The sequence below is a fragment of the Lissotriton helveticus genome, chromosome 3_1, assembly GCF_964261635.1.
Source record: "Lissotriton helveticus chromosome 3_1, aLisHel1.1, whole genome shotgun sequence".
Taxonomy (NCBI): Eukaryota; Metazoa; Chordata; class Amphibia; order Caudata; family Salamandridae; genus Lissotriton; species Lissotriton helveticus.
Window position 1 is genome coordinate 1,549,767,797 of NC_136061.1, and position 25,963 is coordinate 1,549,793,759.

Consider the following 25,963-nt stretch of genomic DNA (forward strand, 5'->3'; position numbering starts at 1 on the left):
GGGTGAGTGATTTAAAATCAAATAATAAACAGTAACATACAAGTTTTTTAAAAAAAGCAAAGAGACTCCCGGCTTCCGCCTCAGGAGTTAGTACATTCGCAAATGGCGGCGCTTGCAATCAGCGAGCCTATGTAGTCTCGGCGGGGGCGTGGCCTCTGAAAAGGGGGCGTGGCCTGCGACCTCGGCGGGATGGTGGCGAGGAGTGTCTGTCTCTGGTGTCAAGCAGCGCTCAATCTGCTGCAGAAACCAGAGTAGTGGCAGAGGGTGAGTGATTTAAAATCAAATAATAAACAGTAACATACAAGTTTTTTTTTAAAAAGCAAAGAGACTCCCGGCTTCCGCCTCAGGAGTTAGTACATTCACAAAGTGCCTAGTGCAGCCTATATAAAGCACTATCTAAAAAGATCAGTATTAATATTACATGCATGCCACGTCTTGCTCACTCCAGGCTCTTTCTTACACATGAAAGTCAGAACGCTGCAGATGACTTCAACTGTCATTTAAAGCACATACTGTTGGGTGGGTGGTGCAAAGGTAAACTCTATAATAGCATTTGCCGATCAGCAGCGACAAACAGTGGAGCATATCTGGAGCTCAGAAATGCGAGCGGAAAGAATACATGCCTCAGCAGCACATGCAACCGACAATAAATGGAGACACGTTGAAGGATTCAAACAATTATATGTACATGCACATACACTGCACAGACATACATTAATGCAAACACATGTCAGTGGAGCTGGCTGTAGAACCAGGAACACCCTTTGGGAAACAATTGTGGAGAAGCACAGGGCAAGCAGCCTTGGGCGCGAGATGCACATACTGTTGGTGGGGGGTGGTGGTGCAAAAGTTAACTCTTAAACAGCATTTGCCGATCAGCAGAGACAAGCAGAGAGCGCAGAAGCAGCTTAGAAATGCGAGTGGAAAAACTACAAGCTTCAGCAGCACATGCAACTGAAAATAAATGCAGGCACGTTGAAGAGTTCAAACATGAATACGCACATGCATACATACATTTATTCAAACATATTTCAGTGGAGCTAATTGTAGAAACAAAGAATTATTTGGGACGTGATCATGGATAAGAAAACAAAAACCGGCACTCGTTACGAATGGAAACACCCCCGCAGCTGAGCAAGGTTCGTAAACCAAGAAAAAAGAAGTCCCTAAAATGGTTATAAAATAAGAGCAGTGGAGGGATAGTGTACTTGATCCCTGGTTTCAATGAGGAGTAAGCACAGGAAGAGGCATGACAAATGCATGCCATGAACAAATGGGGAGAAAGAATAGTAAAGTGGAAAGCAAATGGAAAGCCTATGGGCGGCTGAAGCCCACAAAGTACATACAGCAAGTCTCTTTGAGGCAGCACATGGGCTGTCTACAGCCGAGATATAACAAGTGAAGAGCATAGAGGTGCAGGCGAAGGGAGAACGTCTTGATATTTGCGTACGTCACTCCTGCGGGATGGCTTGCTCACTATGGGGTAGGATGCAACGGGGCAGTGGAAGTGTGTCCTCTTCGCCACTAGGTGCAACATGTGGAATAGTGATACTGAAAGTTGGGGCCAGTTGTCAGAAGGGTCCACCAGCACTGGTGGTGGTGTAGGCCACTGAGGGAAGGAGAGAGATATGCCTGTGAGCTGCTGGAAACGGAGGCAATAGCACATCCTTTTGCATAGATATAAGGTGCTTCCGAAGAACTCTACCATCCACAACTTACAGGTACGTACCCTCCACTGTTGCCTATGCAATTAGTGACTACTGCCATGCTTCTTTTGCTGGAGGGAGGGGAGCCCTGCAACAGCGGGTTACTATGGGGCATATGTAGGTAGGCGTTTGCGAATCACAAACTGCCTTTTGGTATGTAGGTGCCACTTAGCACAATAAGGAATCGCAAAAATTGCGATTCCTTATTTTGCTCAAGCTTTTAAGGAATCGCAATTTTGCGATTCCTTAAATGCTATGTAGGGGTGCCTTTAAAATTGCGATTTTGGCTTATGGAATCGCAAAATACCACCTACTTCAATTAGATGGTATTTTGCGATTTCCTGTCAAAATGCATTTTTAAAAAAAATTCAAAGTGCCATGTGGCGCACAGACATGCCCTTAGGGCATGTATGTGCGCCACATGTACTTACAGGCACATCCCAGGAAAGCAACAGGTGTCCTTTGGACACCCTGGCACCCTTGGAATTGCGATTCTCAAAATGCGATTTTCCATAGAAAATCGCAATTTGAGAATGAATCCCCATTCATTCCTTAATTGCGATTCGCTATTTGCTATTCGCAATTAAGGAATTTTAGAGATTCGCAAAAATATTGCGATTTTTTTACCTACATTCCATTTTGCAATTCTCAAATAGCGATTCCATAAAAATCGCTATTTGAGAATCGCAAAATGTGAATTACCTACATATGCCCCCATATGTTTAGTCAAGAGTAGCATCATGTTGAGGAACCAAGCTGTGGTCTTGTTTTGCGTAGTGCACAGGGACATTCCTAGAGTGCAGACCTCCCAGCTTGGTGCAACAGTCATTTCCACAGTGTGCACTAGTAGGGCAATGATCCCGACCAATAATGGGACAACAAAGGACATGACCATATCATGGCGTGCATATCAGTACTAACGAGGGAGAAGCGTGGGAAGGCAGCGTGTGCCTAGTGGAAAACTCATTAACATTAGCCAGGGACATGTAAGCCCTGTGGAGCACGAAATATTGTTTGGATTTGAACCTCGCATTTCGAGAGACCATACTGGATATTCTTTACCATTTTTTGTCAGAGAGGACCAGGCAAGCACTGTCTCTCATTTATCGCTGAGGAGTGAAATACTGTCTGTGTATGTTCTCCAATTGCCTTCGCACGCCATGGTATTAAGTGCCAACACATGCCTATCACACGTAGGTACTGCATCACAGAGTGTGTTGGCAGCTCAGTTACTGCAACGTGCCAGAGGGTATTCAAGGCATGAGTCAGCATGAAGTATGTCAAAAACTTTCCTCTGTCTATGTTATGTTTGTCTACTAATATGTCAAAGGGTATTAATACACCATCTTGGTAAAAGTCGCCCAGGTAATTGAATCCTGCCTCATGCCAGTGTTGCAATGTGTGCCAGGTTAGATGTCCTCTATAGTTGGTGAACCTAGGAGAGGGCTTGCAGGGGCATATCGGGTGGTTGAGTCCGTAATACACAGACTGCTTCTAAAGCAGTAATGGGCCGTTTGAAGTAGGTGTAGTTGTGGTAGGGTCATGACACGCATGGGAGAAAAAGTAGAAGGAGGTGCTCCAAGTTCCAGCAAAGTTGCAGAGAGGCTGTATCATTAAGGTGGCACACAGTGAGCCAGTGGCTGACCCACAAATAGTAGTGCTCAAATTTAGGAATGCCCAGGCCGCCCCTGTCTGAGGCAAACACAACTTAGACAGTGCCACATTACGGCGCCCATTCCGCCAGATTAAACGTCCAAACAGTGAACGCAATTTGTGGAAGAAAGAGAAAACATGAACCTATGTAGAGACAAACACCTCAATCAAACCCCTTAGCTTATCTAAGTGTTTCACTAAATCACCAATACCATGCCCTAAATTGAACACACCAATCACAAACAAAACTGCTCAAAAAGTTAAAAAAACAAACACCACATACCATGCCACATTCTGATATATCAGGCATATTCACACACTGGAACAGATCACACAACTCAGCCCCCTCACTTATGCTGTAATGCTCACAAACCATACACACTCAAGTTACCTGAGCCTCAATATATACAGTAACTCCAAGTACAACACACCGATGAATAACGCACTCAGTAGAATGCAATCCTCACAAATACTTCAAAAGTCACTAGAACACAAAACCACAAAAGAACACATATCACAAAATACTCTAGCTATACAGCAACACCCTCTAGAAACATGAACACCTAGCACACCACAAAGTCATTTAGACACACAAACACCACTTTACATAACACCTTTATATAGAGCTTTCACAAGGCACTCAGACAAACATTTAACCTGTTTCCGCCCTCCCACCCTACCCCACATCACTCCCCTGAAAAGAATGCCAAAAAAACATGTTGTAATCTAGCATAAAATGAACATTTTGAACATGGTTAAAATGTCATCTAAAAGCCTAATACCCTAAAACCGACTCTATAAGGTACCCTAGGAAAGCATATAGTAGAGTAACTTACAGTCTGGAGTTTCTTGGGGAGAAGTGGCGCACGGTATACCTTGTTGACAGCTCACATTGTTTTTTATCAGAAGAGATGTGGAGAAAGCGTTCCCTGCGAGAGGCAAACAAGTGCTGCGGTAGCAGCTTCTCTCGGGAACTCGGCTCTTATCAGTGTAGGCAAGCTGTATCATCATCTCTGAGTACCGGCAATAACCAAGATCGTCTTCAGATGGTATTTTGCAGGACAATCTGGGGTGCAGGATCCTCTACCTAAGGAGTCGAGTGGTGGTCTTTAAATACTAAACTTTATCAGGGATGAAAAACCTCTGACATAATTTCAGTAAAGTGGTATATAGATTTATGGGTCCTAGATATATCTTTAAGGAGATGGGAGATGAGGGGACATCAATTTGAACTACACCACTTTGATGAATTATCTAGGGATGTTTCTTGATGGCCCTGACATACTGATAAGGGAACATTTGTTCCAGACTGGGTGTCACATCAGGTGTTATATCTGAGTCATTATCGGAATGACCTGACACTCTCTCAGTTCTCCGAAAGATAAGGGCAGATAACATTTATGCTATTATTGTTTAGAACAGATAACAGAATTTGAGAGCATTATTTGTTGTTGAAGATGAAGTTTGGGTCCTGACCACAATGGAGGCGAACCTTAGGGACTTTACATCAGTGGATCACGGCAGATGACTGCATTTGCACAGACCTTCATCTACAGTTTTTAAAAATTCATTTTCTTTCCCTGTGTGGGGATGACTCACCGTAGCAAGGGTGCCAAGGGCTAATGCCATAGTCCAAGTAAGGAAAATACCCACCCCCTGTTTGCTGCTCCAGGAATGAAATACAGCACTAGTCAAGGGCGAGTGGGACCATCTGGCTTCTGGGCCCCGTTGCAGCTGTACCAGTGAGAGCCTACCTACGCCTCTGCTCCCCGCCTCCCTATTACTATTTCACACTCCTATCAAAATATTACCGCCTTTGACATTCAAAGTCTTAGAGGAAAGTAGAAGAAAGGTGCACCCTGCACTACTACAAAGAAGGGAGAAATACCCTGTAGGAAATAGTTTATTAACTGCCTGGATGTTCCTTACTTGTCTCACGTATCCACCATGTAAGCACTGCCAGCTCCCTCTGACTCTCCCACCCCTGGCTGCTGTAGCCCGATTCGCATACATGCCAACATTTAGAAGCAAGAAAGAGAGAGTTAAGGACAGGAAATCTGGGAATTTATTTTTCCCATTGATTAACATTGGAACAGGGGCAATTTTAAGTGGGAGAAAGCGAAAATAAATCCATTTTCTGCTTTAAAAATCTTGAGTCTCCCATCTGAGCCTGAATCAGGACGGTTAACATATATGCATCTGGTACACTTGTGACCCTTTGTTGCTTCTTATGACTATTCAGTACGCACCAAAATCTGCTAGCAGTTGCTACGGCACACTGCATGCCTGGCTCTGCAGACTCGCAAGCCGCATGTTCCCATAGCCCCCATCCCTCTGACTCCTGTACATAAGCTCGATTTGTTTCCACCCAAGTGCAGACCCATTACTTACTACCCTCTTAGGTCACATGTTGACCCACGCTTCTGCCCTGTGCATCCACTGGTCATTCACCTCAGGTTGTTGCTGCTCCAGTACACTAAGGACCTGTCTTGGAACCCAAAGCAGCCCCGGCAAATTTTGTGAGTAGCACCCCATATGTTGCGCAGCCTGCATGGATGCGCATGACTGGTTTGGGCAGCCCGAGAGGGCCAACCAAACAGTCATTGCGCATTTACCAGTGGGCAAACCGCTCCTCCCCTGCCCCGCCCACCCGCAAAGTAGCACAAACATAAAATGATAATAACTAAAAGTTATTATCATTTTATGTTTTTGCTTCTCGCATTGCTTGAAAACAGTGGGGCGATGCTCCTCCGCCATAGTAGAGGAGCTGCCACTGGTTATCATGCCACTCAAGTATGCCAGCCCTGGTGGCTAACCCTTTTACAAGACTCCATTCTTGAATCAAGTCAAGAGATTTGTGATGAACAGACAATGTTGTGCACATGAACATTGAAGTGAGTAGATTTTTAGCATTTATTCTTCGAGTCATTGCACTCTGCTAACAGTGAATCCCATTTGTTTGAGGCTGTAGTAATATTCATGAGTTTATGCTGTACAACCAGTGCTGGAACTGGAAAAATATACTCTGGGAACCCATTCATTGGGGTCAAGATGTGTCAAAGGAAAGGGAAAGGAGGAATGGGCAATAAGGACATATGCAACAGTAATTTTGTTCTAGATTACTTAATTGGTACAAACTGGCTGCATGTAAAACTATTTTACAAGGTTAAACCATCTGCTGCAGGGATTATTGTGCGCCCAGTCAATCTGAAGGGATTATATTAGTGGCACACTAGCTCTAGTGGTTAATACAGTTTTCACAGAGTTCTGTGTTTTGTCCAGGCACAGTTTTGACTCATAAAGTAACAAATAAGGTTAATGTGCCTGCACATCGTGTAACATGCAGATTTGCAAATTAGTATTTTACTTAAATAGGCAAGTGGGCAACTGCTTTTGATGCTGAGATAATTTTGTCACTTTCAGTTCATAACAGCAAACCTTCTAATATAGCAAAGTGATCTATTTACCAGCATCAAGGACCTGCATGCAAACTGTAAGTCATGGGGCTAGATCCTTACTGTGTTTTTCTCAATCTGTTGTTATTGTAAAAATTGAAAAGAAGGGTTCCTTTGGGAAGTATAAATTCTAGTTCGTAGAGGCAATACAATCGCTGACTTATTGTTCCTCCCACGATTCACTTTTAACACATAATATCTACAAGTATGAATGATATGAGAATACTACACTTTATAACTCTCATTCTCTTATGTAACATTTCCTGTACATTGATTAATGTATGATGTATTGTGCCTCTGTGTATGATGTAAAGCATCGTGACACCCTACACTGGGATGAGTAGTGCTATAAAAGAAGTGAATAAAAAAATGTGTAGGTGCCATTTAGATCAATATTTGTGTACCTTGCTCATACAGACAGATACATTTTGCATACTTACAGTGCAAGCAGATCTCTTACACAGGCAGATGAACAAAGTTAAAAGCCTGCCTCCAATAGTTTCTCTCAAGTACTTGTGACATGGTAACACGCTGTTTGTTTCTGTTTCCTTCCTTTGCATTGGCATCTAGGTGTTAGGCTCCAGATGGCTCCAAGTCAGAATGATACGAGCGAAGGATGGCTCATGGCTCTTTTGCCCATCTGGGTCCTAAATTTTGGAATACTCTCCCTGTGACCCTAAAGACAGAAACCAATCTTTTTCGTTTCCGCAAGGAACTTAAAACTTTGCTCTTTCAGCAGTAATCGGAAGCTTCCTTTCAGCAAAATCAGCATGCAAGTTCTTCTTCTTTAGTCTGTCCCTGAGCGCCGGGAAACCCACTGCGGGTAGCTGTGCGCTTTATAAGTTTAAATAAATAAATAAAAGGCCTTTAAAATCAGGCCTTTGTTTTGGGCCCAGGTGAAATCTAAATTCAGAAAGCCCCCTTGACGCCTACACATTGCTCCTCAGAGCGGAATGCAGACAGCGTGCAGGCGCTGTTGATTGTGTCAAGGTGTTGCATAAATGATACCTGAAAAAACTCAATATGTTTCCCTTTGTTGGACAGATCCCAGATCCGAACCAGAAATAGCTGACGGAACCAGGATCTGGTGCGATCCTTCTACTTTCCAGCACTGTGTACAACACAAAGGCCTACCGTGCTTGCCATACGAGTTGCCCATGTTGAACACAGTCCCATCTGGATCATAATGTGGATGTGCTGTAGCCCCGTTCACAGCGATAAATTTGCTCCAGTCCACCTGCAAGTAAATACATTTTTGTAAAGTGTTTATTTAACCCGATATGACAATGGGGTGAATTAAATTAAAGAAAATGATGACTTATTTGAAGCATTTCCTACACATGCCAGAGCTTCAATTTATCTATTTCCAGAGATAGTGATGAAATTCAATGCATATCATTTTGAATATTATTTCTTATTTCTGGAAGTTGAGATGCATTCATATGGAGGAGTCACAATCTGGACACAGCAAGTTGGACGAGGGACTCAAGGGAGAGATTGAAAGGAAAATAATTGGACACAAGCCTCTAAATAAGTACACTATAATTTAGGTACATTGTAGTCTATGATGGTTATTAACGTTCTCGCTCGTATCATTCTTGTTTGGGGACTTTTATGGGTGTAAAAATGACCAAAAGGGCTTATTGAATTATTAAGGTTCAAATTAAGAATTATCAGAGTTTTCCATTTATAGGTGTAACTATAGCTAAATAAAATTACCTATTACTGCCATTGATACTGGAAGCAAATTATTTCCAATGTGTGGGGATTTCTTAATACCTCTCTTTTTAGCACTGTCAGCAGAGATAAAATAGAAATTCTATTTTGAGGCAACAGTATAACCAAATTAACATCACAGTAATTGTTTAATTTAGTAATTACAAGCAGTAAATGTTTAATACCTTATCCTTGGTTTCCAGTGTCTTAGGATCCACTCTACACATAAAGTTGGACTCAGTGCTAACATAATAGTCGCCTTGGTAAGAGGTGTAATTTACATTGGCATTGTCTGTGGATCCTGAAATAAATGAAAATCTAGTTACAGTTCAGCCTTCAGGAGGAAAGAGACTAGTCAACGAATACCAAAAGACTGGAATTGCTAAAAGCCTAGATAATCAAAAACTATCTAAATCTACTGGATAAATCAATTTCAGTTTTCTAACCTTTCAATGTTAGAACATTTTTATCAAATAACAAGTTCTATGTTTTGTGAAGTAGGCATTTGTAGTATAATGTTCCCAAGGAATCACTGTTTTGGAATGCGTTAAATTCAATGATAGACCAAAGCACCATATTGATGTTTTCATTAAAAGTTAATAAAAGTAACTTTTATTTGCACTTGAAAAAAACACAGTCCCCAAGGAAATGAACAGACTTCAAGAATGTTCAAGAAACCTGTGTTCATTTCAGCATGTAAGATGGTAGGGATTGGCAGAGTATATATTTGGCAATGCAGAGGAGCAAAATTCAAATTAGAGAGATTAGATTTATTGCACAAATAATTCAAAGCATTATACAAATTTAAAAAATGTAACAGTTGGTTTACCAAATTTAGCCGTTGTACAAAATTTAAAGGGCATAGTAAATCAGGTAAGCCGATTTAGTGTAAAACTCATTTGCAGTCAAGCTTTTGATAAACAAATTGATCACAGAGCAACATCATTAATAAGAAGTCATAGCTGAAAAAGAAATTATCTCTAAACAAAAACATATAAATAGTCACTTATCTATAGCTGTATCTTAATATACATTAGGGCCTTCTACTGACTGTTAAAAGGTAGTTAACACTCTGGGAAAACATTTGGGATATCAAAGTTTAAACAGTGCCCAATTTCTTCTTGGCAGTTTTGAATACAAGATTTAAAAACAAGGGCCCAAGCCAAAACTGACATTCACTTTCAATTTCTTTACAAAGAAGGGGCAGTTTCAGTGGTGGGTAATCTGCATTTATATTGTTCTATTTTATAAATAAAGTTAATTCTCTTACGTACTAGGATTGTAAACTGAAGAAATCTTAGGCATGTTATTTTATGACTCATGGCGTTTGCTTCTCCATATAACCTTGCAGCAGTATAATGTAAAGAGAGGAAATAATATAAAGAGACAATTTCTTTTTTGCGAAGTCATCATAATCTAAGATTCCTGACTTTATTATTAGTTGATAAGAAATAAATGTTCCAAATTGTATCAGAGCTTATTGTTTAGGCAAAGATTTAAAAGTTCCAGCTAACAAGCAAGAGATATAGATGTTATGCCCCGGAATTGAGATCTACAGTTCTGGATATAATTCCACACTATGCTCTTTAGGGAACTTTGGTCAGCTGACCAGAGACAGATGCACAGCCAAATATATGAAGCCATACTAGCTAAATCATGTCTCTGTAGAACAAACTCCAATCTGAGGAGGCATGATAGGTGAAATATAGAAGGTTAAAATCTTTCTATAAAGGTTGCACGAAGCAAAGGAAGACCTTTTATCTTAACTTCTGTCAATTTAGTTTGAGTGGAAGCACTTTCCAGTCTACCATATATTTTATAGAGAGCACAAGTAAGGGATGAACACCTCAAATTAAGTTTTGCTGGATAATATCTTAAGTCCTCAGATATGTTAGCGATATGCCCAATTAATTACAAGTAAAGGTGGAATTTTGTGTTTTACTACTGATCGTCCAGGTACTACAAATTCACATTTCTAGAAAATATTAAAATCTTAGATGTACTTGTGATCAATTCCAACTTATTAGCATTATTCTATCGAGCAAAATTTAGGTCCTATGTAAACAAATTCACATGCAGTCAAGTGCTGCAGTATCATCGGCATATTGTATTTGCCAGCAATTTTGGGGGGAAAGATTTAGATTTTGAGCCAAGGGCCCAGGTCTGGTGTGTTGAGGCTAAAATGAGGGTGCTTAAAGATGCCTATTACAATCCCATATTTGTACAAATGTGATCAAAGAGGAAAGAGCTAATACAACATTTTATTTTTACCTATGATTTGCTGTAAAGAATCTGTATAGCTTTCTGCAAGTTCTGGTTAATGACCCCTGCCAGCAGCTTGCTGCATAACAATCTGCTGTGTATAGGGACATGGCTTGGAAAGCCGTGATGGCGGACGCGTGAGCAGAGAGCTCCGCATCAGCCTCGCTATTATCCTGACTCCACGCACGGCCAGGGCGGAATTTTGCTTCATCGAGACCTCTGAAGGGGCTGAACACCAGCGGCGAGGCTCGGAAGGAGCAAGAGAAGCTGCCCGGCCGAGATCCAGTGAGGGCTGAGAGGTGGCTCTGTGATGCCGAGATTCCACAAAATGGCCGTGGGGACAACGATGCACAGTGATGAGGGGGCTGAGAGGCTTTGAGCGCTGGATTGTGAGCGCGGAGAGCCCTGCGGGTGCTATCGTACCAGCGCGGCAGAGCACGGGTGGCGGCTGTCAGCCTGACAGGGAAAGGAGACACAGAAGTGCAGAGAGCGATGCATGCGGGTGGCTGATGGCAGCGAAACGGATGCTAACTGCACGACGGCCGGAGGCCCAAACGAGTGCGGGAGCTTCCTGGGTCCCTGATAGAGAAGCCGGGGCTATTGATTGGTCTCGGTGCATACACGGGCGGCCCGGTGGCGGAGAGCAAGTGGATGGGTCGCTGAAGGTACACAGGGCACTCTGAGGAACTGTGCTGGGGACCCCGTGCCCCCTGCCACCTGCCGTGGACAGCAGTCGTGACTTGTGGACTGGATTCCCTGGGGAGCCCTCCTCCATTGAGCCAAATCCCTACTGGGAGCCCGAGCTGGGGCAGAGACTGAATATTGGTGGGCCTCCTGAGAGGGAGGGACCGCGTTGAGAACTGGAAGAGGCCTTGGAGTGGGCGCTTGACCAGCGGTTACTGAAGGGCCTGAGAATCGGCTGTTGCGCTGCACCACAATCTGGCGTGGACCCCTGTTGCGCCTGCATACATTGGACTGCGAGAACGCCGACTAGCTGTTTGGGAGTAAGATTGAGCGCCCGGGAGGCGCAGGGCCCTCTACTGGATGGTTCGATTAGGGTCCTGCTGGTGCCCCAGAGCCGGTGGCAGTGCAGAAGTGATCGAGTCCTCTGGCTAGCAGACTGTGATTGTGGAGAGTACGTAGAGGGGTACAACCTGCGCCCTGCTCTATAGCCCCTATCGCAGTGCTGTGTGGACCGCGCCCAAGTCCCTGCTGCACGAGACAGAACGACGGCCCTTACTGCGCGAGGGGGTGAATTAGGTCTGACCCTGCAGGGCCCTCAGCAGAGCGCGAGGAGTGTAGCGGCGGGAACGAGAGGAATCCATGCAGTCATGGGCAAGCCTAGAGGCCGTCTAATGGGGGTTCCCCAGGAATAAAGAACGCAGGAACCGGCGAGAAGTACCTCGGATGACCCAGTGCAGCGGCAACTCCAACAGATCCTGGCCGCCATAGCCGACACGAAGGCGCATCAGGACATTAGCACGGTTGCAGTGGGACTTGGCCTATTGCGGGACGAGCACAAAGAAACTTTCTGAGAAGGTCAAGAAAGCAGAACTCGACATCACGGAAATAGCACCAGTGCATAAGGATGTGGCGCAGCAAGTGCAGGCCTTAACGGATAGGGTGTAGACACTGGAACATAGGGCCAAAGATGCAGAGGGCCGCAACCAAAGGAATAACTTAAGGGTCATGGGTCTGTCGGAAGGAACAGAAAGGGGAGACATGGTGTCTTTCCTGGAATCATGGTTCTGGAACTGGACCGTATTGGCTCCGGAAGGACTTACAGCCTTTTATACGCTTGAGAGGGCCCATAGAGTGCTGGCCCATCCACTGGCCCCAGGGAGGCCCCCGAGTCCGGTGGTGATCCGCCTGCTCCATTTTCGAGATAGGGACTTGTTGCTACGAAAGGCAAGAGCAGATGTCCCCTTTACAGTGGACAATGCCAAGGTCACGCTATTCCCGGACTATACGATGGAGGTGCAAAGGAGGCGCCCCCTCTTACATAGAGGTCAAGAAGGCTCTGGGGGAAGAGGGACTCCAATACTCCCTGATATTCCCAACCCGATTGCGCATTATCCTGGATGGAAATATGCACTATGTTGATTCTCCTCAAGAAGCCTGGGACTGGCTGGAGAACTACAAGAAGGAAACCCAGAGAGATGGGGCGCTGAATGAGGTGCGGGACTGAATGCCCAATAGAACTGTGAAACCGAGACGGCGTAACCCCAATATAACTCAGAAGAAGCCCACACTTACTCAGACGGCTTGCGAGTGAACAGTGGCACTGCAGGCGGTGGTGGAGCTGACGTAAGAGAAGGGCACTACCACTGATGGCTCGGCTGGGCAGGACTCGGACTCATCTTTAACTGGCGAGGAGCATATGCCTGTGGTGACACCGCAGACAGCGGACAACATAGCTTGAAGTAGATGGATGCATGATGGGGCGAGCTTGAAAATCACGAACTATTGCTGCAGGCGAGGGACTGGCTGAAAAACCTGGACTGGTTTAGAAGTTTGGAGCTGATGAGTATATTTAGTATATTTAGGAGTTTTTTTGAGCCAGCTGCAGTCCCCAGTGCCTCTGAATTCGTCAGAGGCTTTCTGAGTGTGTTGATTTCATGGTTTGGATGCGTACTAGTTCTATAGTAGCTGTCCTAGGGTGGGGGAGTAGGGATTGTTTATTAGTCTTAGGGGTTAATGGGGCCAGGCATGTCACTATCTTAGATAGCAGGTATGCTTTCCAGATCCAGCCAGGATGGGTTCGTCCAATGATTTGAAATGTTTATCCTGGAATGTTCGGGGCATGCACTCTATGTGGCGTAGGCAAAAGCTTCATGCCTATTTAGTGCATAGGGAAGTTCACATTGCGTTGCTACAGGAAACACACTTGCAGGCGCAGGAGGGGGCAGCGTTAAAGTAGCGCTGGTGTGGTCAATTGTATTGTACAACTTATTCTGCCTTTGCCCGAGGAGTTTTGGTCTGGGTGCGAGCGGGGGTGCATTTCCAGTGCACAGAAAAGTTTATTGATCCAGAGGGCAGGTTTGTAGTGGTCATTGGGAAGCTGGATAAGCGGGACATTACCATGGGCAGTATCTATGCACCCAACATGGAGCAGCCAGTTTTTTTCACGCAGCTGTCCGCGAAGTTAGCACCTTATCTTACCGGGTCGGTGTTGATGGGAGGGAATTTTAATTGCATAACTGATGTGACTTTGGACCAATCCCACCCCTGCTCCCTAATGCTCCCACTCATAAGATTGCGGAAGCCAGGCGAAATTGGCAAGCCCAATGGGGCCTGGTGGATACCTGGAGGGCCCAACATCCAGCTGACCGGATTATTCCTATTTCTCGGCATTGCACAATCTTCATGTGCGCCTAGACGCGTTACTATGTACTCTGGACGTACATGCTAGAGTGCACTGTAGTGACTATCTTGCTAGAACGATCTCGGATCATAATCCGGGTATTGCTTCAGATGCGCTGGTCGCGGTCCCAGATACCTACCTGGCGGCTCTGCCCAGGAGCTTTGGAGGACCAAGTGTTTAGAGAAGCAGTGGGCACGGCCATCACCCAATATTTCGGGGATAACGAGGGGACTGCCTCCACGCCGGTTGTGGAATGGGACGCCTTTAAGATGGTCACTGCATAGCGGAGATGGTGGGAGTGCGCAAAGTACTATTGGAGGAGGTAGACCAGGCTGAGCAGCGCTTACGTGCTGATGAGAAGGCTCGCCCTGGCAGGCCGGATAAACAGCGGGACCCGGAAGAGACAAAAGAGGCAGTGGCAGGAAGAGACAAAAGAGGAAGTGGCAGGACTGGTGCAGCGCCCGCGATGCTTTGATCACAAGGCATATCACGTCAAAGGGGATAAGTCGGGGGACTTGCTAGCATGCCTGGCTAATCCGTCGCATAGGGGCTTGCCGATATTGGAGATTCGTGACACCCGGGGAGACGCTTGCACGCCTGGTCCCATGATTATTGCCTTTCAGGACCAGAAGAGAGAGGAACCATGGAAATGTGCCAATGATCCTTTAAGTAATTGATTTGGAATTATATTGGAGGGAGGGGGCTATGACTTTGTGTACAATATAAATGACTGGATTTATAAACCTAATAAAGTTTGTTTAAACTGTGTACAGCATCCAAAACCTTGCTATAGTCTATAAAAATAGAGCTTGGTCCCAAAGATCTGGGTGCAAGGAAAGGCTAGTGCAGACAGAGTAAATACATTATCTATGGTGCTGCATTCTGAACGATAGGCAGTTTTATAAAATGGGAGTTGTCCCTTTAATTATTCACCCATTCTTCAAGATTAACCAAAAGGACTTTGGCATAAGACTTTGAGTCAACATTAAATCTGTTATTACTTGGTCCTTCACTTTGCCTGTCTTGAATATGGAACAATATTGAAATTACGCTAATATGTTGTGTTTACACTCCATTCGTGTTAAAAAAGGTATCGAGAGGGCATGGAACAATGCATCCAAATGGGTTCAAAATTGAAACAAGGTTGCATTCCATGCTAAAACATTTTGCCAAATCGCTGTTTTCCATTTCACATGATTTTCCCAAACTTGTACATAATAATGGAAATGAAAATTACTTAAATTTCATATTCAGCTAGAGGAGAGGTATGCAGCAGCCCCTCCTCTGATTTATCCAACTGCAACTCTTTCTACAGCTTTCTTATTGGATGTTGCAATATTTTTATATATATATATATATATATCTTACTTCATGGTGAATCTATTATTTGAGGTATACTGTGCCAATAAATGCTCTCTACGCCAAAAACAAAAGAGAATTTAGGTGTTGCTGTGAAATAATCAAGCATGGAATTGTAAGCACGCTACTCACCCGGGAGGGTCTCAAGGCGCTGGGGAGGGGGGGGAAGGAGGTGGCTGGGATAAACAGCTCCGTTCAGTCGAAGAGCCAGGTCTTGAGTGTCTTCCTGAAGATGTTGGGGTGCGGTGTTGTGGAGGCATTTGTAGGCGTGGGTACGTATCTTGAAGGTTATTCTCTTCTCGACGGGGAACCAGTGGAGGTCTTGCAGGTGTTGGGTGATGTGCTCCTACCGAGGAATGCTGAGGACGAGTCTGGCTACGGTGTTCTGTATGGTCTGCAGTTTGCGGTGTAAAGACTTGTTGATTCTGGCGTAGAGGGCCTTTCCGTAGTCTAGTCTGCTGGTTGTGAGTGCGCGGGTGACGCTTTTTCTTGATGGGGGGTCCATTTGAAGGTCTTGCGATGGATACGGAGGGTGTTGAAGCAGGTGGAGGCGACAGCATTGATCTGGCGGGTCATGGAAAGGGAGGAGTCGAGTGCGATGCAGAGGTTCCGGGCGTGGTCGGTGAGGGTAGGCGGGCTACCGAGGGCGGTGGGCTACCAGGTGCTGTCCCAGGCAGTGGGGGAGGGTCCGAGGACGAGGACCTCTGTCTTCTCTGAGTTGAGCTTCAGGCAGCTGCTGCGCATCCAGGATGTTGCGTCCTTCATACATTCCTGAAAGCGGAGTCTGGTGGTGACGGGTTCTTTGGTGAGGGCGAGGATGAGCCGGGTGTTGTCGGAATAGAAGACTATGTTGAGTCCGTGCTGTCTGACGATGGTGGCGAGGGGGGGCATGTAGAATTTGACGAGCGTTGGGCCGAGTGATGATCCTTGTGGCACTCCGCAGTTGATCTCTGTGGGTCCTGAGTAGAAGGGTGGCAGTCTAATTCTTTGGGTCTTGCTGGTGAGGAAGGAGCGGAGCCATTCGTGGGCGGTTCTTCGTATGCCTGCGTCATGGAGTCTGGCGGCGTGTGTGCGGTGGGAGACGGTGTCGAAGGCTGTGGAGAGGTCGAGTAGGATCATGGCCGCGGTTGAGGAGAGTGTGCATGTCATCTGTGGCAGAGAGTAGGGCAGTCTCTGTGCTATGGTTGCTGCAGAATCCGGATTGGGAGGGGTTGATGATGGAGTTCTCTTTAATGAATTTCATGAGTTGGGCGTTGACGGTCTTCTCTGTGACTTTGGCTGTGAAGGGAAGGACTGAGATGGGTCAGTAGTTCTTGAGGTCCGAAGGGTCTGCCGTGGGCTTCTTGAGCAGGGACTTGACTTCTGCGCATTTCCAGTCATCGGGGAAGGTGCCGGTTTCAAAGGTGGTGTTGATGGTGCAGCGGCTCTGTGGAAGATGTGTGGAGGGCAGGGGTCCGTGGGTGCTCCTGAGTGGATGCCTTTCATGGGTGTTTCAGTGTCTTCTGTGGTGGTTTAGGTCCAGGCAGAGATGGTGGGTTGGTTGGCGTAGTTTGAGGGGGGGTGGTTTCAGAGTCCGTGGTTCATTCGTTGAAATTGTCATAGAGGGACTTGATTTTCAGATGGAAGAAGGAGCTAAGCTTGTTGCAGAGGTTCTGGGAAGGGGTGCTATCTGTGGCCTCTCTTGGGTGTTTGGTGAACTCTTGGATGATGCTGAAGAGTTATTTTGAGTTGCAGGTGTTGGTGGTGAACTTTTTCTGGATGAAGGTTCGTCTGATGGATCTGATGCGGTGGTGGTATTCTGTCATGACGTTCTTGTAATTGGTGTGGTCTTCCGGTGTTCTGCTGTTGCGCCAAATCTTCTCTAGATGTCTGCAGGTGCACCTGGATTCCTGGAGATCGGCGGTGAACCAGGTGGTCTTCCTAGGGCGTAGAATGTTGGGGTTGCGGAGGGTGCGAGTTTGTCTGTGCAGTTGGAGATCCATCTGTGTAGTTCTTTGGCAGCGAGCTTGGCTTCAGTCGAGGTGGGGGGCATTGCGGGTGAGGGTGGAGTTGAGATGCTCCTCGGTGACTTTGCTCCAGTTCCCTCGCAGTGGTCTGGGTACAGGTTTGGGGGTGGTGGGTTTGTTGGCTTGGAAGTGTATGCAGTGGTGGTCAGTCCAGAGGGATTGCGTGGTGTGGCTGAAGTGAATGTTGCTACCTCCTGCGAAGATAGGGTTGAGGGTGTGTCCTGCCTTGTGGGTGGGGGTGGTGATGAGCCATTACAGTCCAGGAGGGTTGAGGAGTTGGGTTCTTTGGGGTTATCGAGGTGGAAGTTGAGGTCTCCGATGAGTATGTAGTCGGTGGCGGCGACGGCGTGTGGTGCAACGAGGTCGGCGATGGTAGTGGCGAACGGAGAGTGTGCAGCGTAGTGTGGATCTCGGGCTGGTCAGTCTCTGGAAGTGGAGGTGCTCGGTGGAGGACAGGGAGTTGCTCGTGGTGGAGGTGGTGAGTCGGAGGGAGCTCTTGTGTGTGGTGGCGAGTCCTCTTCCTGGCCGGTTGGGGAGGTCCTTCCTCTGACTCTAGTATCCTCTAGGGATGGCGGTGGCAATGTCGGGGGTAGAGGCGGCATTGTTCCAGGTTTCTGTGAAGAAGCGACATCTGGCAAGAGGGTGTAGAGGAGGTTCCAGATCTCTACGGCATGTTTGTGCAGGGAGAGCATGCTGAGGAGGATGCATTTGGGGGCTTTGGTGGTGTTGGCTTCCGGCGCGGGAGTGGTGACTGTGGGAGTGCGGAGGGTGGTGAAGGTCTGATGGCAGTGCCGGCAGGAGAACTAGCTGTGTGTGGTGTTAGGCGTGAACAGCTCGCAGTTGTAGTTTTTTCTGGGGTTGAGTGCGAGAAGGGCTGCTGAGTCGTAGCAGTGGATGATCGGAGATCCAGGGTCCCTGGTGCTGGTCGCGCGCAGATGGGCTTGCATTTGGCGTGCCTTCAACGCTGGGAGGCGGGGGCGGGAAACGGCAGGGGGGAGGAGCCACGGGGGCAGCGGCGAGGAAAACGGGTAGCGAAATGGGCACAGTACAAAGGCACAAAAAGGCACAATAAAGAGAAAAAAGTCACAAAACAGGCAGGCACAGTACAAAAGGCACAAAACAATACCAGGAGCAGGCTGACAGAGAGCAGCCTTGAACCCTGCCTACACAGGGCAGCGGCATAACAACAGGGACGGTATCACAGCGGAGCTCCAGGGGGAGAGAGCAGGTCTTTGACCCAGGAGGTCAGGGTTCTTGCTAGCACGGCTGCACAGCAGCCACCATTAAATAGGGGAGGAAGGAGGGAAGCGCAGCTTGGAGGCGAAAGCGGGAAACGGCAGGGGGGATGGGCTAGGGGGGCAGCAGCAGCAGCAGGGAAAATGGGTGGCGAAGTGGGCACAGTACAAAGGCACAAAAAAGGCGCAATACAAGCAGGCACAGTAAAAAAAAGGCACAATAAAGAGAAAAAAGTAACAAAAGTACGAGTTACTTACCTTCGGTAACAATGTATCTGGTAGAGAGGATTCTAGCCGCAGATTCCTTTACGTAGAATTATCCCCAGGCGTGAGACTGGATCCGGAAAACTCTTCGCCACAGCATCTCTGCGCACCGGGGGGATGGCACCACGTGACCCCGCCCATACATCCTCCGCGTCCGTGACGTCAGCAAGGATACACAAGTCCCACCCTGGTGCACCTACATCAGTTTTCTTCAGAGAAACTTTCCGCGCCCCACAACGAGGAGCCATCACTAACAAAAACTGTGAAAATACTGGAACAGTGTGCGTAAAAGTCCCGCTAAACAGAGGGCAAGAAACAATGATGTGGAACAGAACCATAGAGAATAGAGCCAGGTACTGAGGAACAAAGATCTGGAATGAAAAAACAGGACACCGCTACTGGAAAGCAATCCTGCAAATAAATACAACAGCCTCCCTGGGGCAAAAGCATGTGAAAATACACAGCAGACCAAGAAGTCCGCAGCCACTGCCCAGGACATGAAGGGACATCAAGGTCAGAACTTAGAGCAATGACCATTCAACCTCAGACAACACAAGCAGGGAGAAAGTCCCCCGAACACCTAAGTCGAGACCAGCCAAGGCACCTTGACCCCATGGACTGCCAAAGGCAGAAGTGCAAGCAACAAAGGAAGGAAGAAGAAGCACGAGTGAACACCACACTGGAGACCAGAGTGCAGGGGCACAGAAGTGCCTATAAAGTCCAGAATGGAACAACAACAAGGCGAGCACCCCCGAAGGAGGGTGTAAGAAAGACACTCGCAAAAGGCAACCACCGGGAGGCAGGCGAGTGCAGAAGACCCAGAGGGCCCACGCAGAATGGGGAGGAAGGGCGGGTCATGAAGGAATCTGTGGCTAGAATCGTCTCTACCAGATACATCGTTACCGAAGGTAAGTAACTCGTACATCTGATAGAGACTGCTAGCCGCAGATTCCTTAACGTAGAATAGATAGCCATACCCAAGGGGAAGGAGGGTCTGCGAGAGGACCTCCCCAGCCCAGACAAACCCAACAGGGCGTGAGCCACAGGGACAGGAGAAAGAGCCCAGTTCCACCCCAAGCAGACTAGAACAGCAGCGTCGTGGAGAACACTGCTCCACAGGGAATGCGTCACCACGACAAGCGGCAGCCTCGCTCTCACCAAGCAGGAGAAGGAAGGGCAATACGAAAAGGAGACATCAGCCAATGTACCAGGGACCTCCACCAGAAGCCCCAGGTACAGGCAAAATGAAAGGAGACTAGTAGCCAATGTACCAGGGACCTCCAGCGGAAGCCCCAGGTACAGGCAAAATGAAGGGAAAGGAGGTCAGCAGCCAATTTACCAGGGACCCCCATCGGAAGCCCCCAGGTACAGGCAATGCGAAAGAAGGCCAGCAGCTAAAGGACCAGGGATCTCTCCCAAAAAACCCTGTTACAGGCAACACAGAGGGGTACCAAGGAAGAATAGCAACCCAGAGGCTCCAAGGAGATGAGCAAAATTGAAGGCAAGAGCCCTCCACCAGGAACACACCCAGTGAAGAGGGCAGCCAAACTCATCACAGCTGGATGACAACAGGCCAGACCAAACAGCGCCTCAGTAATAAGGCGGGTGGAAAAAAAAAAGATAGTCCCACAAAGCTCCCGAAAAACCAGAAGCAGGGGTGCCAGGCCTCACTCCAAGGCTCTTGGCTGTGGACCAAAAGACCTGGCAGGCGCCGCTGGGTGCCAACCAGCAACCAACCGGAAAACAAGAGGAGAAACAAGTAGGATAAACCAAGTCGTTAACACAGGAAAGCAACCCTTCTGGACACCAGACAGAGGACCAGGCCAACAGCAAACCTGAGGCAGAACAACGACTAAAGCCGCAGCTGCTCAAGAAAACGCATCAGCGGCATTTAGCAACACCAGGAAGGGAAAGGAACCCGCAAGGGAAAGTCCACCCCTTCCCAGTATAAGACAGGGTATCCAATAGCTCGAATACCCCACGTAGGGTATTACACAGCCCAAGAAGTATGGGAACCACTCTTAGGGAAGAAATCCCGCATCAGAGAAAAAATTAGAAACCCTGTGGCAAAATCCACAGAAGGCTTAGTAAGCAGCCAAAAAGAACACTCTTGCCAATGGGGGCTGAACCAGCAGCCAACTAAAAGGGTAGGCCAACTCAGGGTCAGGAGTGTACGGTATCTAGCACAGAAAGTGTAACGTTCACCTCACACCAGATTCCAGGAGCAGTGGGATAACACCTCCCACTAAACCCGGAGGAGCAACAAACCACCTACTGAGGAGGAGGAGGAGGAGGAGGGGGAGGAGGAGGATGAAGCCCCACAAGAAGACGCTGGATGGCTGAGTCTGCATGTGTATTAAACAGCAGGACCCCATCAAAAGGAAGGTCGACCAGACGCTCCCTAATATTGTCAGGAAAAACAGCATCGCAAGCATGGTGACGGAGAGCCACAGAAGTGGCCATAGCCCGGCCAATAGCATCAGCAACATCCAAAGCCGCATGAAGAATAAACGCGGCCAACTCCCTACCATCCAACACATGGGCCCACAGATCAGCACGAGAACCTTCTTGAGAGACATGAGAAAGAAGGGACTCCACAGAATCCCACAGGCTAGAAGTAGCCCTGGTCAACACACACAAAGTGTTAAGCGTTCTCAAGGCAGCACTGGAAGAAGCCAAGACATTACGTCCCCATGAATCTAACCACCTGGCCTCCCGAGACGGAGGGAAGAATACCACAGGCAAACACGGAAAGGCATTACGCAGTAGAGTGCCTTGAGTAGAAGGGTGGAAAGAAAGACAGACCGGGTCATGCGGAGCAGGACGATGGCAGTGCAGTAGTGCCAGAGGCACCGGATCGCCCATGGCAGGGTGCCTCCAAGCCCCCATAAGAGAATTATGGAGTGACGCTTCAAAAAGAAGGAACAACTCCCATCCACCAGAGCCCTGGTGGAGAATCTCCAAGAGGTTGTTCGTAGGAAATGGAGTGACAGGTTCACCCGTCTTCAGAATACCATCAGCTGTGGAAATAGCCAGAACAAAGGCAACACTGGCCTCAGTATGGCTCCGCAGAGGTGAAAGCAATTCCTCTGTGGGTGACGGCTGCAGACCGCCCATCCCCAAGTCCAGGGGGAAGCAGCCAGCCCCGGCATTGAGGAGGGTCCACAGAGGAAAGAGGAACCTGAGGGGCCTCAGGGGAAATTAGAGAGGCCGGTGGAGAAGCCAGCCACAAGCCAGGGAAAGAAGGGTTTGAGGATTTTGGCCGTAAGGACGGCAAAGAGCCTGCCCTAGAAGATGCCGGCGAAAAGGCAACTACATGGCACCCTGTCTCCGGGGAGGAACACATCAACAAATGACAGACCTCTGGAGATGAAGGGACTTCAGGAGACAAATCCGTGGAGTCTGCCATCGGCACCTGATCGTACTGAAGGTAGTGGCCCATACTAATCGTTTAGAGGGCTAATGGCACCCCTCTAATCTCTATCACCTTTGTGCACAACATTACTTCCACCTTTGTTTCTGGTCCTGATTAAACGCCAGGGATCTTTTGGACCAAAATAGGCGTGAAACATGTCGACCTAATAAGTTACCTAGGCACATTACGCTTCTGTTGGTAACTCTTAAACCTACGGGTGTTTTACTCTGCCAAGGGTACCTCTCCATTAAAATTCCCTTTGGTAACCCTTTTAAAACACACTGCACGCACAATACCACTCTTTACCCAGGACTCTATCCACACACCCACATGCACCCATCTGCGGTTCTCTAAAGGATCTCCGCTAAAGAGACTCTTTGGGGGACTGTAAGGCATTGCACCGCCGGCCCGACAAGGAGCAACTGCCCAATGATGAAGCATGACATCATTCGGGGTGTGTGAGGACCTGGATCTGTCTGAAGTCAGGTGGTGCTGTTGATAAAGGTTAGGACCCTGCCCATGGGCAAAGTTAGTTACTATCACAATAGTGGTGTCAGTGTTGATCCTGTTGGCTAAGGTATAAGTTTCAACACGACTGGAGGCGAGGTAGAGAACCCTTCTCTTGCTGGATCCTGGGCTATAATTCCATATTGGTCGCAAACCTGTCTGCACTACCAGGCCAGCATCTGTTTGCAGCCCTGTCTGGCCAGGTGTGATGCTGCTGATCCAAGGCAGCCAAGCTCCTGTCACCAGTCTGATCCTAGCTGAGGTGTGCAGTGGCCGGTGTTCACCACAAGGGGGTGCGTGGACTACACTGCAGCCCTTGCTATAAATAACAAGCATTTGCAATGAAATAGGTCTCGCATTTACGCCAGTTTGAGCTATTGGCATTGCAAATAACAATGCCTTTTATATTTGTTTTCGTTTTAAAAACATAAATAAAAGGCATTGTCATTTAAAATGGCATTAGCTTTAACTCGTGTAACTGTGAGACCTATTGCATTGCAAATGCTTGTTTAAAATATGTTCTCTGCCTGCACTAGTACATATGTATACATACATAGAGTCAGAAAGCAAATTGTGGTTTACATTAGAGAGAATGGTTTCAGCTGTAAGATAGCAAAAATGTATGGTAATCAAGGCTTTCTCCCCAAAGACGACGGAGGTCAACTGCTTAAACAAAATTTGTCGAGGTGGTGCATATGTCCAGCACATTTTACCTAAAAGCCGGAAAAAAATTAACAGCAGATAGAAGCAAATCACAATACAGCATGTTCACTTTACCTACAATTTCCCATAGTCTCTTTTATTGCTTACACAATTTTCTTAATTTCATTTTTTCCATCCTGCCCAATCAAGTAGTATTATGAACAATATCCTAGAAAGAGGCAGTTGGGAAAAGTATGTGCATGTTCACCCTAACAAGCTTCTGAAGCTTAAAAGAGGCATGATTTAATTACAATAAGCATGTACAGTAAGCATCCACACGTACCCTTGTATTCTGCTGAAATCCACTCTCGCAGCACAGAGGCTCCAGCAGGGGGTCTCTACTGTGTTCTCTAACCAGGACATCCCCTTGACACCATCGCTCTCAACTTCTGGTAACTCGCACAGTCCCGTCAGCTGCTGACCTGTTTCTCGTGTTTACAACGTGGAGATGCCAACTCGATCACAGTGACCCACTGAATCACATTACAGTGCTGTGCTGTTCTAGTCTTTCTCCAACAGGCGGCGCACCTTCTTAAACTGTCAGAATTTCTACGGTCACAGTCCCGTACACACACACCTCCTCTTTAGCGGCTGTGCAGACCGGCTCAGGTACAGCTGGACCATGTCTTCCAGGGCAGCGAGCAGTGTTTCCGGGGCAGCAGCGGCTCCTGTTTCCTTATGATAGGTAGATTGGTATTTTCGGGGCAGGCCACTTTTTCTAACCAATTGCAGGATGTGCAAAACACAGGTTTTCTTAGTAACTCACTTTTTGGTTAGTTTTACTAGAATGTAGTTTACTTAAGTTGATTAAAAGGGGAGACAAGGTTTATATACTGTAAAGATGATCGCTTAGAGTATGGGCAAGAACATGTATCTAAATCCTGTTATAACCTCATCGATTTCAGTGTTCACTAGAAAAAATAAACCTGAGATAAAATTAACCGGAAAGCTGATCTCGTCGACAGAATGTGTGTGTGCCAGGTGCTTTTGAGTCCTTTACCTTTGTAGGCGGCACGGTTCATGGGTAATAAATGAAAGTGCCCTGTACATTCTTGGATCAGTTGTACAAGTGGCGATAAATAAGTTTGCCTCGTGTGTATGTTTATGCATGCTCAGTTACCAGTAACTTTCATTATCCTTGGTACAGAGAGCCCTCGTAACATCCGTTAATTGGCATTGGCTGTTTACGGCCTCCAAACAAGCATCGATCTCTTGTCTTTATGGGGCCATGTGTGCGCTCCTCCACGCTAATTAGAAACACATGGCCCCATAAAGATAAGAAAGTGCTTTGCGACAGCTGCAAAGCAGGCGACCCAGTCCGGAACGAAGGCGAAAGGGCGTCAACAAAAAAAACCTCATTTCCAATGGCAGGCCACCGTTTAGCGTAAACGGTGACGCTAGCCAATGGAAATGAGGGGCGGGCTTCGAGTCCCTTTCTGAAAACCCCTCATCCACAAAATCTCTCGCTGAGCGAGCAGCGCTTTGCGCTGCAACGCTAGGCGAGACCTAAAAAGGACGGCACAATGGCAAGCCGCCTTCTCACTAGGGGATGCACAAGTGGATTTCTCACTCTATGACTTGCACAGAGCCTGAACGCTGAGGTTGCAGTCTTGCTGTAGCACCCCCACAACTGAGACGCTGTTTCCCATTGCTTGGGGTTTTTTCTTCTTCTTTTGTCTGGAGGAAACAGAAGACCATCAACAAACAGAAAATAAATTAAAGGACACCTTGTAAGTGCTCAGCCCTTGCACTTACAAGGGGGAGCCTGTAGTGTGAATTATTATCTTTAAACACTAGAATGCGCATAGAGGGTCCCAGGAACAACAGATCATAACAGTATTGTGCTGAGGTCAGTGCGCACCTAAGGAAGGACTGTGGTCACGAGACTGACTAGTAGGATGGCTACCATTTCTGAGAATAAAACATTTGTACTCTCAGGATCATTCTCGGCACAAGCTCCCATGTGGAAACTATAGACAGAGAGGTTGGAGATATATCTGCTATAGTGGTGAAAGATAATAGGAAGTGCCCTCGGGTACTGCATTTGACAAGTTGGGAGGTACATAAGTTGTCATGTACATTGCCAGAATCAGGTCCCCCGTTCACATTTGCCACCATCCCTACACCCATGTGAACCTCTTTGAACTAATGGCTAACCTAGACTACGAATCATTCGTCTTTCTAGTAGGCATGGCAAGAACTAGAAGACTCTGTAGATGCTTTCTACACCTGGCTTACAGAAATAGTGAGCACCTGCTTTTTCAGGACAAAATAGAGGAAATCAGAGGCCAGATCCCTCCTGGTCCATTGGTCGACAAA

The 25,963-nt window shown here is 47.1% G+C and overlaps 1 protein-coding gene across 1 annotated transcript in view; it reads right to left on the reverse strand.

The window, feature by feature from the left end:
• The window catches only part of BCO2 (beta-carotene oxygenase 2), a 611,133-nt gene that overhangs the window by 259,779 nt on the left and 325,391 nt on the right, over positions 1–25,963 (reverse strand). The window contains exons 4-5 of the mRNA XM_078683947.1: positions 8,716–8,831; positions 7,949–8,051 (exon numbers count right to left, since the gene is read on the reverse strand). Of these exons, the coding sequence (XP_078540073.1) occupies positions 7,949–8,051; positions 8,716–8,831 (219 nt within the window). The remainder of the gene's footprint in view (positions 1–7,948; positions 8,052–8,715; positions 8,832–25,963) is intronic.